This window comes from Rhinolophus sinicus, linkage group LG16 (assembly GCF_036562045.2).
Source record: "Rhinolophus sinicus isolate RSC01 linkage group LG16, ASM3656204v1, whole genome shotgun sequence".
Lineage (NCBI taxonomy): Eukaryota > Metazoa > Chordata > Mammalia > Chiroptera > Rhinolophidae > Rhinolophus > Rhinolophus sinicus.
The window spans coordinates 33200382-33214981 of NC_133765.1; the positions used below are offsets into that span (position 1 = coordinate 33200382).

Consider the following 14600-nt stretch of genomic DNA (forward strand, 5'->3'; position numbering starts at 1 on the left):
GTCGTGGCGACCAAGCAAAAGAAAAACGAAAGCTGCATTCATCCAATTTATGACCTCTGGCGCCAGCCCTCCAAGTAGGGGTGAAGTCAGATGTTAGAATCCTAACTGTTTTTAACTTTTAAAAAAATCTGAACCCTAGTTTGAGCAGAGGTGCCACAAGAAGGCAAAATGGTAAGGTCCCAAGCACCCCGTTCAATCCCCTATGTCACCTCCACCCCTTTCATCCAGGACTATTCCATTTTATCTGTTTTATATGCTGATGTTTCCTCCTAACCTGGATTTAAACAAAAATGTTCTATAGATTTTTTAAATAAAACTTTGGAAACTACTGCTCTAGTCTAAGTATGTCACTCTACAGACAGGGAGACTGAGGCCCAGAAAAGGCAGGATTTTGGCCATTCATCAGACACACTTGTCCTAATGTCAGATGTGTCCTAATGTCTGTGTAGCTCAAGGAGGGAGAGGACCCTCAAGGTGAATGGGAAGGTCAAGGTCAGTTACTGTCTGGGACCCATTTCCTGGTGCCTCCCGCTGTGTGCACAGCCTTCCTGGGCATCAGGAGTACAGAGGGAACACACTGTCTGAGGACCTCTGGAATATCACCTTCCGGAGGGGAGATGGAGGGCAATTCAAACTCATCTCCCCCACCCCCACCCCTACCACCCACACTGAACTGGATGTTCTCCCAGAACCTATCCACCCCCTCCTCCTGCCCTGCCCCCCTCTGCCCCAGGCTAGGGGTTTCCTTGCCTTCTGGCTCAGGTTGGGCCCAGCAGAGGAGAAACACCAGCTTGAGGGTAGAAGGAGAGTGAGGCTGAGGGGCACTTGCCCACCCCTGGGCAGATCACTTGTGTGGCCACATCCCTCCAGGAAGGACACAGACAGCCTTCTCCACACAGCTCTCTCCTGATTCCAGAAACTGCTCCCTTCCCTCACCGATCCTGTAGCCCTCTCTCTGGGTGGTCCTTCACTCTCCCTTCTTAATTTCCTTAAACTTTGTAAATAGTCCCTTTAAAAAAACTCACCTCAATTTACCAATCTTGGGCATGCCATCTGTTTCCTGTGACAACCTTAATTGATACAACGGCCTCTATTTCTGCCATTTTCACATGCCACTTGTACTATTCTTATCTATCACTATCTATTATTATCCAGTAATAGTCTTCTTTAAACCAACCAAATTTTATTATGTTTATCATTCGTTATTTACTGTTTATATTACTTGTCACACCAAGTCATAATATCAGTCACAAGTTTGCTCTGCAGGCTATATTTTTCCTAATCCTCATCAAAATTAATTCATCACTGGTAAATTAAGATGTTTTTACCAAAATCTAGCTACTTTCTACTTGCACACAGCCAGTATCCATGCCCCATGTTCAGGAAACAGTGACACTGCAAAAGGAAGTGGCTCCTCGTGTCATATATACAGAGCACAGGGACCTCCGAGGGAGGAATAATGAATTCCCACAGGAGGTGACATTTGGGCAAGGACAGGACTAATGAGTAGCATTTCATCAGAACAAAAGCAGAGGGGTGAAAACAGAGGGGGAGGAAACAGCACGAGGAAAGCGTCAGAAGAGGGAAATGCAGGGGATGGCTGGTCCTTTCAGCCGCAGAGGCTGCCTTGGGGGTCATGATGGCAGCTGAGTCTGCAGAGACAGGCGAAAGCCAAATTTTAAAGACACTGGAGTGTCACGCTAAGGAGTTTAGACTCCATCCTGTGCAGACAGTTCCAAAGGCTGTTTATGTTACTCTGGGGAGTAAGCAGCCCAGGTTGCCAATTAGGTTTGGGAAACTATGGGTGCAACAAAGGCCAACAGGTTTCTGTACCACAGGACTTGTCAGAGCCTTTCCTGTGCCCGCGTACATCAGGGCCCTCCAAGATTAATTGACTATCTCTTCTCAGTTCTGTGAAGCCGTTGATTAACAGAGGTCAGCAAGAGGGCCAGAGAATTTAGGTTTTTCAGGCCACATATGGTCTGCCTTGCCTAGTCCTCTTTTTTATTTTTCTTACAACCCTTTAAAAATATAAAAAACCGTTCTTTACCCATGGGCTGTACAAAAACGGGCCACATATAGCCATATATAGTTTACTGAACCCTGGATTATAAAACATGCCATAGATTATACATGTCTCTAAAGGTGAGGGGACATGACCACATTAAGTGTGTGTATCAATTGAAAGACAAATACCAATTTCAGAAAGGTTCAACTGTCGGGGGGCACAGTGGGGGACATACAGTGTTTCCCAAACTGACTTGTTCTTGAGACCGTTTTCTGCTGCAGAGGAGTGTTCCAAGGAGCCCGCTTTGGGGAAGCTGTGGGGGCGGGAGGGTCTCGGGCCTGACCTGGATTTCCTGGGTCCTCTTGTGCATCATCTCCACGTCGTTGCTGAGCTCCGTGACGTAGGTGAACCGAGCAAAGTTCTTCTCCTCCCTGGCCAGAAAGTCCTCGATGAGCTTATTTAGGTCCCCGTTCTCTGCCAGCTTCAGCAGCCGGAGGTGGGCCACCTCGTAGCTCTCAAAACTCTCCCCCATGCTCTTCACCTTGGGCTTCTTTGCCTTGAGAGCTAGAAAGGAAAACCATCAGGTCTGAAAAGGAAGCCGCTCAGAGCAGGGCTAGTTAGAGAGATGTGCTCTGGGTTTTTATTATCATGCTTTGGGGAGAAGGCTAGACTTTCCCAGGAGATAGGGCCGGAGCTTCACTCCTTAGCTGCTTCACAAATATCTAATTGAGCACCTACTATGTGCCAGACACTGTGCTGGGCTCTGTGGATACAAAATCTCTACCCCATGGAGATTTCAGTGGAGGAATAAGACAAAAAGAAAAAAGAGATATCCAAGTAAACAGAAAAAGAAATCCATTAATTATCATTGTGGCCTTGGCCTTGGAGGAGACCCATCGGGTGCTGTGATGGGGGAGCTAGGTGGCCAGGGAAGTCCTCTCGAAGGTGGTGAAATTTGAGCAGGATAAAGGTCAAGGAAGCTCTGGGGACAGAGGGCCTTAGACAGACTCCGAACTTGGCAAATTCGTGGAATTAGAACCACGAAAGTTCTCCAAGCCCCACTGTCTCCAGCCTGCATAGCTGCAATAGCCCCAACTCTCCTGAACTCAGTCTTCTCTCTCTCATTTGGCGCCCACGTGGCAATCAGAAGGCTCTTTCTAGGCACATCTGACCACACGACCCCCTTACATGGGCGGCTCCTCAGTGTCCTCGGGCTGAAGCTGAAGCTTGTCAGCACGGTCCCCTCTACCCCGGGAGTGTGTACCTTCTTCCTTCATAGCCTGCTCCTCGAGCTCTTGACGATCGTTCAGCTTGAAGAGCAGGAAGGATTTGAGCTTGGTCTCGTGGGCATAGACACGCTCCAGCTCCCTGATCTCCGTATTGTACTGGGAGATATCCTTCTTCTGGCGGTCCTTCATGGCAGCCATTCGAGCCGCGGCTTCCAGTCTGGGTGAAGGGGACAGAGAGCCTGAGTGTCCCGAGGAGCCTCCCTTCTCCTCCCCGCTCCCCTACCAGTCCACAGGGACTTTATGCCAATGACCATCACTTCTTTTAATCATGGAGGTTTTCTGGGAGTGGAGGAACAACCCTCCTTACCTGAATGACAGGAGCTACCAGCTCGAGACCACCCCTAGGAAATTATTTTTCTATCATCATCCTCACCATCACTATCATCGCCACTTGTCTGTCGATTACTATGTCCAGCCACCCCCTTATAAAAATATATTATTTAATCCTCACTACCACCCAAAGAGGTCCTACAATAATGTGGTAGTGATAGAGCCAGGATTTAAACCCAGATCTCACTGACTCCAAAACCTGTGCCCTTCACAGCTAAACTGTATGCCTCTTGTCCCTGTGTGAAGCCGGGGGATAGGCTGGACTGAGAGACACCCCTAGGACTACAGGCAGGGGCCCCTGGAGGAGACGGTACAGCATAGAGACTTGAATCTCAGCTCAATTTACCTGGATCTCAGGTAAGTATGTTGGCATCGCCAAGCCTCCACTTCCGGGTCTATAAAATGGGGCTATAACTCCTCGGGTAGTTGTGAAGGTTGAAATACTACCCAGAGCACCTAGCATTGTGCTTGGCAAACACTCAGTGCTCAGGGTTACTATGGTGATGATTTAAGCTTCCTCAACACATAAGCACAGGGAGCGGTGGTGGCCCAGACCAGGAAGTTAGGTGCTCAGCAGGGACTTAGGGGACACTTTTGCCCCAGGGTCTCTCCCTCAGCGCACCTCTGCTCATAGGCCTGAGAAGACTGTTCAATGGCCACATTCATGATTTTCTTCTGCACTGACAGGCGCCGATGGAGCTGCTGGGAGACGTGGTCATAAGCAGCCTTCTGGTACCGGAGGTCCTCAATCTCCTTCCGGAGTTTAGCATTCGTGGTCAGCAACTTGTGAAACTGTATGGTGACCTGTGGGGAGGGCCGTGCTTCAAGACAGGTCTCATTCCTGGGGCATGAGATAAGCTTCCAGAAGGCAGCCATCCCACCCCAAGCCCACAGAACAGGGGTTTTGAGTGCTGGGTGAGAGGTTTGAGTTGGCTACCAACTGGCTCCGTGGCCTTTGGCAAGTTACTTTTCCTGGATTTCAAATTTCTCAGCTATGTTTATACCTAACTTCTAGTTTTCATGAACTACAGGGAAGAGGGAATAAGCTAAATGACACTATGAGGAAGAATCAGCCAAATCCACAAAGGAGAACTTTCTACAGGACAACTGACCTGGCCTCTTCGACAAGTTGACATGAAAAAAGTTGCGATGGGTCTGTTTTAGAGCAGGGCTTCTCACACCCAGCACTGCTGACGTTTTGGGGTGGATGAATCTCTGTGATGGCGACTGTCCTGTACTTTGTAGAGTGTTAAAGAAGCAAGGAACTACTGAATTGACTCAGGAAGAAATAGAAAATCTGAATAGACCTCTAACAAAAAGGCCAACCTCTACAGGCACGTCATCATTAAATCATGCGTGCATGTATTAATTCCTTCATTTAATCAACAGAGGCTCCCCCGAGCACCTACTCTGAGCTTCCCACTGTGCCAAGCATGAACGATTCTTAACCGAGGGGATCTTCAGCCTCACTGGGGTTGTTAATAATAGTGCAGATGCCTGTCCAAGCCGGAGAGGTTCTGATTCAATGATGGTGGAGGGGACCCAGGAACATGCATCCTAGCCATGCTGAGGCATGGCTGCAAATCACGATACAGGGATATTAGACAGACACTGCCCTGCCCTCAGGCAGCTTCCAGGTGACTGGAGGAGGCAGACAGAGATCAGATCAAATTCGTTTCAGCCAAATTCGTAATGCCTGGTTAAAGCCTGGTGGTCAGAGTTTTGGCAAAGCTAAGAGCTTTTGTGTAGTGGTAGGCTTCCCTCCAAATCAATTCACTTTCCTTCTCAGCTGGCTCACATCCTGGGCGCTGCAATTTCACAAGCCAGACTGGAGTGTGTTTGTACCTCCCCAGCATTCGTTCTCCCTTTCTTTTTGCTCTTCTAGGGGAATCACTGTTCCATGACTCGCAGACCACATAGTTAGGGCTGCCCTCCCCAAATTGGGGGTGGGACAGTCCAAGGGTAGTCAGGTGACTCAAGTCCATGTATTCCATTCTTTGGATCACAGTGATTGGCTGAGAGATGGGCACGTGACCCAAGCTGCCCCAATGGGAACCCTGGGACTTGTGATTGAACTCTATGCTCCCTTTCTGCCCGTGTTCTTCACATTGGGGGCCACCCAAGAATGAAGTCCACCCAGAGGAGAGATGGACAGACAAGTGTCCTAAAGATAGGTTTGGATCCACCTATGCCTAAAGGTACCACCTCTCCCCAAGAATTTTTCAGCTCTATGACCAGTACATTACCTTTTATGCTTCACCCAATTTGCGATTTAGAGAATCCTGCTTAATGGCAAAGTCACCGTAGATTGAAGGTGATCAGGAAACACCACTTTTCTCTTTATCAAGTGCTGCATGTGTATGCCTAATATTTCTTAGAGACCCCAAAAGGCACGAGCCCAAATAGAGGCATGAACAGAGTGGCATGGGGAAAGAAAAGCTAACTAATTCTGCCTGGTGACGCGTAATATTTGAGCTGCTTCTTGAAAACAAGCAGGAGATTTTGAAGCAGGGAACTAAGAGTAGCCATCCCACACGGGTTGGGGCTTGGGGTACAGGGTGGGGGAACAACAGCACATGCTAAGATGCTGAGAGCAAGGAGAAGGGCACCTTGGGTACCAATGGGCCAATAAGAGAGGATGTAACCGAGTGGGAAGAACACAGTGGGTGGATGGTAAATCCTAACAGGTTGCCCGGCACTAGTTCACCACCTCCTGAGTCAGCCACGAAACGCGTATATTCTGCTAGTGGCTCCAGACATCATTCTTTATCGGAGCAAAGGGAAGCAGAGCCACAGAAAACACTTTACGTACGAGATTTAAACGGGTTTCCAACACGTGGATCTGTTTTTGCAGTTTCTGGAGGTTATTGGCCTCCCGTATTTTTGTGAAGATCTGTTTTTGGTCTATAATTTTTTTCTCCATCTGAACAATCTGAAAAAAGAGACAGACGGAAAACCCAGCTGTGTTAACATCTGTATGGATACAAATTCAACAGTTCACTAACTCAAGTGTGCTAAAACAAAAACTGTAATGTTCTTTCTTTTCCTATAAATGGAATTTTTATTTCTCTCTCGGGTGCATGCTCAGTTCAACTTGTTCTTAGACAGTTTGGGGTAAAATGAGGCAGTTTAGAGTTTTTACTCTCATCCGTGCAAATAAATTTCACTCACTTGTGGGCGTAAATTCCACCTTACCCTAAAGACATGGTTTCCAGCAGTAGTGGCATTGTCCCCCATAAAGAGCCTTCTGTAACCTTGTGGAGTGTGTTTTGGCTCTTGCAATGATGGGACACTAGTGGCTCTTAATGGGTGGGCCATGACATGTCACACATCCTGCAACATGTGAGACAGCACCAAACATCCAAAAATTGTCCCCCATCCGTTGTGACTGTCCAGTGCCCCTCTGGATGTTACGCAGGTGGAAAACCTCTCTATGATTTTCTGTACCTAGAATCAAACTGTCTTCTATATAGAAACACACAGTATTTTTCATTCAGTTCTGAAAGCTACTGAATCATCCAGGAATGTAGTCACTGTATAAATCAAGAGAATGCTCTTTAATTTGTTTGGAACTTCACCAAGAGTTGGTCATTTTGGAAATCGTGTCACCAGCACAACCTGGATCATGTTCTTTGAGCCCAAATTCGCCTACAGGGTGGAACCCTCAGTGATTCTGCGTGTCAGTAACACTCCTCTGACTGCATTTTTCAGACCAGGGGTCTGCAAACTACGGCCCCTTGGCCAAATGCAGCCCACTGCTTGTTTGTGTAAATAAAGTTTTATTAGCACACAGTCACACCCATTCTTTATTGTCTATGGCTGTCTTCCCGAGTAGAGTAGGTGCATTGTGGCCCACAAAATATTTACTAGCTGTTACTCTGCACAGTTTGCTGGCCCTGTTCTAGACAAGTCAGGCCAGAACTATAATACTCACATATCAAAATACATAATTTTACATTTATTCAAATGAAAAATTTCAGTATAAATAACTTTCTTTCATTTTTCCTTTATATTACCATTAGGGCATCATATTGATTTAAAAGAGTAAGTAAGGGTGAAGGATTATATCATCTATGAATTTCAGTTCAGGATTATGAAGGAGGTATCGCAAAATATTTGCTGTCACAAAGGGGTGTTGGCAGACATAACGCTGAGTGGAATAAGTCAGACACGAAGAACACGTCCTAGAAAAGGCCATTTACATGCAGGTAAAAGGAATCTGTGATTCTAGGGGTCACAATAGGGGCTCCTTGGTGGGGGGTTAGTGGAAGGGGCCCAAGGGAACCTTCTGGGTGCTGGAATGTTCTATATCTTGATCTTGGTGATAGTTACACAGGAGTATAAATATGTAAAAATTCATCAAGCTGTACCCTGAAGATGTGTGCCCTTGACTGTATAATTAATAATTCAGGGGGGAGGAGGAGGAAGACAGGAAGTTTCCCTAAGGAGGAAGGAAAAGAAATGGGTGCTAGGAATGATAGATTTAAGAACCACTGTCCTAAAGGGATCCACAAAAGGCTGTGTATTTGGCGGGTCCCTTCCTGCTGGAGAGTGTGGTATTCACAGATCCAAAGTCTCTGTCTGGAAACTGAGGCAAAGGTACTGGGTTTGGAGGCCAAGGTCCTTGGTGACCCCGGAGACAGCAGTTTTAGCACAGGTGACGTTGCTTTCACCACTGGGAGTGAGTGGTACTGGGGACAATGCCTACCCTAGAAAGGCAAACTGAATGTGGACAACTTCTAGACACTTCTAGAAAGGGGAAAAGCTGACACTAATTTGGAATTCTAGGAATGTTGTGTTTTATTTTGTTTTTTTGTGCTTGGTTTTTAGGGTTTGTTTGTTTATTTGTTTTAGATAAAAGAGACAAGGAAAGAGAGGGTGAAGAGAAAAATGAGGACGGTCACTGATGAAGCCAGGTCTTCGTGGAGGGAGAGGCCTGGCCTTGCAGAAGGGCAACAGGCACCCCTTCCTCTGAGGCCCACAGGCAGACGGGTTGGGATGGAGGTTTCAGGGTCAAGGTGCCGGGGAAGGTGTGGCTGCTGTAACATTTTAAAGCAGGTGAAGCAAAGCTGAGGGCACCTATGTCCTACTTGCTCAGTAAAAAGTAAATGTCCTCAGTAAAAGTTAAAGTCGTAGGCCCATGGAGGCTGGCCTCTGTCTGGGAATAAGGAACCCCAGTGCCTCCTGGGAGTGCAGAGCTTGGGTTGATAAATTCTGGGAGCAGTTGCATCTGGGATCCTGTTAGTGTCCCTGAGTTTTAATCCCCTTCAAGTATCCCCAAAGCCTTCCGGAAAGTCTATATGGCACAGTTTCAGCCATCACCATGGGACAGCGAGAGAAAAATCTATCCTAGAGGTTGCGAACTATGGCCAGGCAGGTGGCATGGACTGTAGTTTGTCACCCCTGGTCTACCCGGAACCAACTATGGAAATTCCATTTCCCTAGTGATTGGCCTAGAAATGGACATATACCCCAGCCCTGGCTAATGAGGGGAAATTTGCTGGAAGGATTTTCCAGCAAAATCCTTATGTGAAATTTTGTGCAATATTCTCTCCTTAATAAGAAGAGACTATCATGTAAGAACACTTCCCATCCCTTCTTCATACCTTTCAATGTGATTATATGAGAAGCTGTGTACCAGCTAAGCTTTGGCAGCCACCTTCTGACCATGAGGGGAGGGCCAACCAAGAAGATGAGACAGAAAAAGAGTAACCCATCACTGAAGAGCTGTACAACCATCCTGGCATGGCCTATTTCTAGACAAACATCTTATTATGTGAAAAAAGAAAAAACCTCTGTTCTCCCAACTGCTTCCAGTCAAGAAGTCTATTACTTGCAGCCCAACACATTCTCATAGGTACATCAATAGCAAGATGAGGGCTTAGATGACCAGACATCAAGAGAACCATTGGGTCTCACACTGATGACACAGATGAATGGTGTTTACGACTGACATTAGCCAGATTTTGGACTTTACCTGGGACACACACACATTCCCTGCCCAATTCCCTCAGAGCAAGAACAGAGAGCTTCATCGGACCTGACACAGTCAGGTTCATGTCAAGTCCGGTTCCCTGGTCTCCTTTGTTCTCCTCACCTGTTCTATGCACAGGCAGTATCCTAACACAAACCCCCACCAACTCACCTATGAAATAAAACAAAGGACTCATTTTAACATATGGGAGGGTAGCGTCTGCAGACTGCGGCCCTGCCAGCTCTAAAGGGATGCCTGCCCCTGCCCAAGTGACCCAAGTCCTCGGGCTCCAACTCCTTGTCAAAGGAAGCTGGGGTGTCAGCATTTCCTCGTGACACTTGTGATGAAATTCAGCATCCCATTCCCTTTGGTGCCTTTATGTCAGATGCTGCTTTTTGTGATGTTGAGAGTAATTTGGCCTTGGCCCAATGGGAGACATTATGCAAGGCTGCACTGCCGGAAACGGAATGCCTACAAAGACGCTCTTCCCCAGATGAAGGCGCAGGCTGATTAATGGTTTTGTGAGGCCAGCCAGGGCCCCTGCCTCCAGCAACGCTTTGCAAAGACCAAGCTTTGGGCATTGGGTGGTGGGCACAGCAGGAGGGGATTCTGGGACCTGCCCACCCTGGGATCCAATTGGGCAAAAAAGGTGTTTGCATTGGGCAGTGAGCACCATGTTCTTTTGAGGATCCCAAACTAGCTTGCCTTTTCCTGATGTTTCTGAGGACCCGTGTCCCCATTTTTTCTTCAGTTTTCCTTTTTCTTGACTTTTATTGCCTCCTTTCTCATGCATGCATGCACTCATTCATCAATGTTTATTAAAGACTTCCTCTGGGCCAGACGACAGAGGTCTCATGGTAATCCAGACAGAGAGGTCCCTGCCCGCAGGGAAGTTACAGTCCAGGACTGGAAACAAGCCATGAAGCATAATGAGCGTTAGGAGAGAGGGCTACAAGGTCCTGTGGACACGCAGAGCAGGGACACCTCACAGGGAAAGATGACAGGACGACTATCCTGCAGGAACAGCAGTTCAGCTGAGACCTGAAGGATGAATAGGAGTTCTCCAAGCAGAAGGGACCAGGAAGGGCCCTCCAGGGAAGAGGGGACAGCATGTGCCAAGGGCTGGAAGCGAGAGACAGGTGTGGATGGGACATGGAGGAGGAGGGGGCAGGAGAGAGGGTGGAAGAGGCAGGAGGGCGCGATGCTGCACAGCTGGCAAACCCCACCAGCAGTCGGCCTTGATCGCAAGAACAACAGAAATTACTGACGTTTGAAGCAGAGGAAAGATAGAATGAGATTTCCAGATTCATCCAGTCAGTAAATATTTACTGAGGACCTAGTATGTACTGGGCATGGAACAGGCATAGGGGGTATGATGGGAAACAGACCAACATGGTCCTTGCCCTCATGGACGTACAGGTGAGGGAGACATTAGACGACACCCGTATTGAGGCATAAGTACCATAGTGAGAAGTGCTATGAAGGAGGTGCCGTGAAAGAGGGAAAGGGGGTGTGCTGGGATCTTCTGTTTGCCCCCTGAGATCCACTCTCCACCCTGCTCCACACACCTTGCTCTGTCCCCGGGGAAACTGACCTGGAAGGCGTCCACAGTGGCTCCTTTGCACTGGGGATTGAGGGTTAGGAGAGAGAGGCTGGGGTATTTATCCCCCTGACCCCTCCGTGTCTCCAGCTTCCTGCCCACTGTCCCTCACCCTACAGTGCTGCAGCATCCCCACTCCGTGCTCACACCCTTGTAAATCGCCCCTTCATGAAACTCTTCTCAAAGCGCCCTACTGAGCACGTTATTTGTTCCTGGCCAGGGACCTGACTAATAAAAGGGGGGTTACTTTAAACTAGAGAGAGGGCCAGTAAAGGCCTCCCTGAGAAAGTCACATTTAAGTTAAGACCTAAAGGATAAGCAGCCGGGCATCGGGGGCGTGTGCAAAGGCCCTGAGGTGAAAAAAGACTGAGCATATTTGAAAATAAGTCTTTTACAGCTGGGGTGAGATGAGTTAAGGAGGGAATGGTGTGGGATAAGGCCAGAGAGGTCGGCAGGATCTAGATCATGAAGGCCTTTCAAGCCGTAGTAAGGGACATGCAGCAAATGTCAGAGTCATGGGAGGGCTACACTTCCTGGGCCACTTCCTGGGGCCGTCTGAGGATGAGGAGAGCTGACTACTTTGGGTATAGGTATGTGTGGTATTTATGGGTTTGGTAGACTATTTTGAGCCAATGAGTCAGGCGCATAAGTGACACATCACCGAAGCATTCAGTTGCCAGTGTGAGACTCTCCAGACCTCTCTTTTTCTCTACCACAACACCTGGTAATGTTCAAGTTGGTCACGAGCCTATCAGCCTGGTCCCGGGATAAGAAGACACAGGAGCCTCGAGAGAATCCCTGATAGACATGAAGGATGAATGAGGAAAAAACCTTTATTATTAGGTTGGTGTGAAAGTAATTGTGGTTTTTGCAATTATCTTTAACCTTTTAAACCGCAATTACTTTTGCAGCAACCTGTATTTTAAACCACTGAGTGGAGGGGGGGATGTTTGTTACTACAATATAACCTAACAACTCCTGATTGATACAGGTACAGTAAGGATTTGGGAATGGATTCTAAGTCTAGTGGGGAGGCACTGGAGATCACAGTGGAGAAATAGGTCGATAGAACTGGGAGATCAGAGGTTACAGGTGGTAGAGGTAGTGACCACAGTCACATTTAGAAAAGTTTAGGTGGATAGGGGAAGAGGGGGCGGGGTGTCAAATCTGGCCTAAGGCATCATGGGTATTTTCCCCACCACTTCCCCTTTCTCTGTGTCCTGGTTTACCCTTTAAGAGAAAGACCATACCTTCTCATCCAGTTCAGCCAAGAGCATTTTCAGCGATTTAATCAAGGCCTCATAGTCCTGCTTGGTTTGCAGCAGGAAATGCAGCTCCATGTAGTTTTTCTCATCCAGCTCCAAGTTCTTGGAAGACTTGATGAGACTCAAAAGCAGGGTGATCTCATCTTGCTCCTCTTGCAGGGTCTTGATTTCCTTCCTGTAGGGAGAGCAGCACACGAGGATCCCTAAATCCCCGAGTTTACTTTGATCAGACACTCCAGACTCCTTTATTGTGAAAGGAGACTCAAGAGAGGTACATCCCACCTGAGCAGCGGAAGGGACTTGCCCAAGTCGGGCTCCAGGTCTAGAACCCAGATCGCCTGCGACCCAGTTCACTGCAACTTCTGCTGCTCCGTCTTTCTGAGGGACATTTTCCCCCTAAGGAACCATGTGCAGCTGTGCCTGTCAAAATCCATTACCCATACATGGTGGGAGCCCCCACGTTCTCTTTTGTCCCCAGCTCACTGGCATCTGTCTGATTTTGCAGACTTCCTTTCCAGACTTTATAGCCAATTATCTCCGAAGAGAGGCAAACCCATGAGACAGAATTTTTCAGTTTTGCCCAACACAGGGAGACACAGTAACCTCTAACCTCCACCAGGTTCTCTACTCAGGGTGCTAATGATTTGTTAAATTGGCTGACATGAGTTTCCTCCCTTCTCTCCCTCTGTCTACTCTGCAGATGGGAGGGGGTATGAGGTATGGGCAAATGGGGATTTTGAAAAGAGAAAAGAAGGCTCAAGTGACTGAACAACAGGAAGTGGTACAGAGGCTGAGTTTCTGACAAACTCTGGGGACCCTCCACCCGCTGCTCAGTGCGGTTTGCAGACCAGCTGCCTCCATGTCCTTCCGAAACTTAAAGAAATGCAAAAGCTCAGGCCTCAATCAGGAACTATTGAATCAGAATCTGCTTTGTAACAAGATCCTCAAGCGTCTCAGATGCCCATTAGAGTTTTCGAAGCACCACACTAGAACAGCAAAGAATGTTCTAGGGCCTGGGTCTGCAAAAATGGCCAAAGAGTAACTATTTTAGGCTTTGTGGACCAGATGTCTCTGTTGCAACTACTTGACTAAGTAACCACAGACAACACACAAACGAATGGTTGTGCCTGTGCTCCAACAAAACTTTGTTTTTACAAAAACAGCCAGCCAGCCAGACTCCGCCCATGGGCCGTCCTTTGCCAACCACTGTCCTAAAGCAGCACCATCCATCCAGCACCATCACGGAACATTCTGCAGGGATGGAAATGGTCTCTAGCTGCGCTGTCCAATAGCATCCGCCAGGCACAAATGGCTCCTGAGCACATGAAATGTGGCTCATATAACTGAAGAACCGAATTTTTTAATTGTATTTAACTAACTGCAAATGTAAACAGCCACGTGTGGCTAGGAACCAGAGAGTGGACCCAGTTCTAGTGCATCTAGGCTTCTAAACCTGGCAGCTGGGACTTTTCGCCCCCATTTAAGCCCCTCTTCGAAGTGGGGGGATCTTTATTAAGGTGGAGAGAAAAGAGAGGCAGAGCACAAGAGTCCATCAGAATTAGGCTTTCAGAGGGGTCAAAGCCAAAGGAAGGTCTGTCTGTCTTGCAGGCAGGGCTGCAATTGCGATGAGGGGAGCGAGGTGTCCCCAAAATATAAGGAGGTCTTCACTTTCAGGGTGGAGCGGGGTAGGGTCGGCACTGGGTAAAAGCACCTCCTTAAATACTCATATGGCACCCTAGGGACCTCACCCAAGCTCAGGCCCTATGTTTAGGGGTTTCACTCGGAAGCACTGAAAATCTCCACTCCCTTCCCTTTCAGTTCCATCACACTGAAGCCAGATCAAATGGGTTGGGGCAGGGACAGTGCGCTGCAGAATGATGATGCAAGACAAACTGTCAGAGATGCGCCAGGAAGGAGGCCCTCCTGATGCCCACCAGGGGCAGACTGTGAACCAGGGCCGCAGGCACAGATGTGCAGGCTGCGGACTACACAGCCCAAAGCAGCATCGTCTGCTTGAAAAAATATCATCGATTTGTTGATTTATTACACTTTTCTGCAAGGCACTTTGTCTTATTCTAACCAAATCCCTACACGATGACAATGTTTCCAACAGATGGCAGTAAAGTATCTTGAG

The 14600-nt window shown here is 47.9% G+C and overlaps 1 protein-coding gene across 2 annotated transcripts in view; it reads right to left on the bottom strand.

Annotated features, from left to right (window-relative positions):
- CCDC63 (coiled-coil domain containing 63) overlaps positions 1-14600 on the bottom strand; it is a 57046-nt gene that overhangs the window by 12164 nt on the left and 30282 nt on the right. For both annotated transcript variants that reach the window (XM_074321439.1, XM_019733894.2), the window contains exons 6-10: positions 12452-12641; positions 6440-6559; positions 4250-4431; positions 3273-3454; positions 2352-2572 (exon numbers count right to left, since the gene is read on the bottom strand). In XM_074321439.1, the coding sequence (XP_074177540.1) occupies positions 2352-2572; positions 3273-3454; positions 4250-4431; positions 6440-6559; positions 12452-12641 (895 nt within the window). The remainder of the gene's footprint in view (positions 1-2351; positions 2573-3272; positions 3455-4249; positions 4432-6439; positions 6560-12451; positions 12642-14600) is intronic.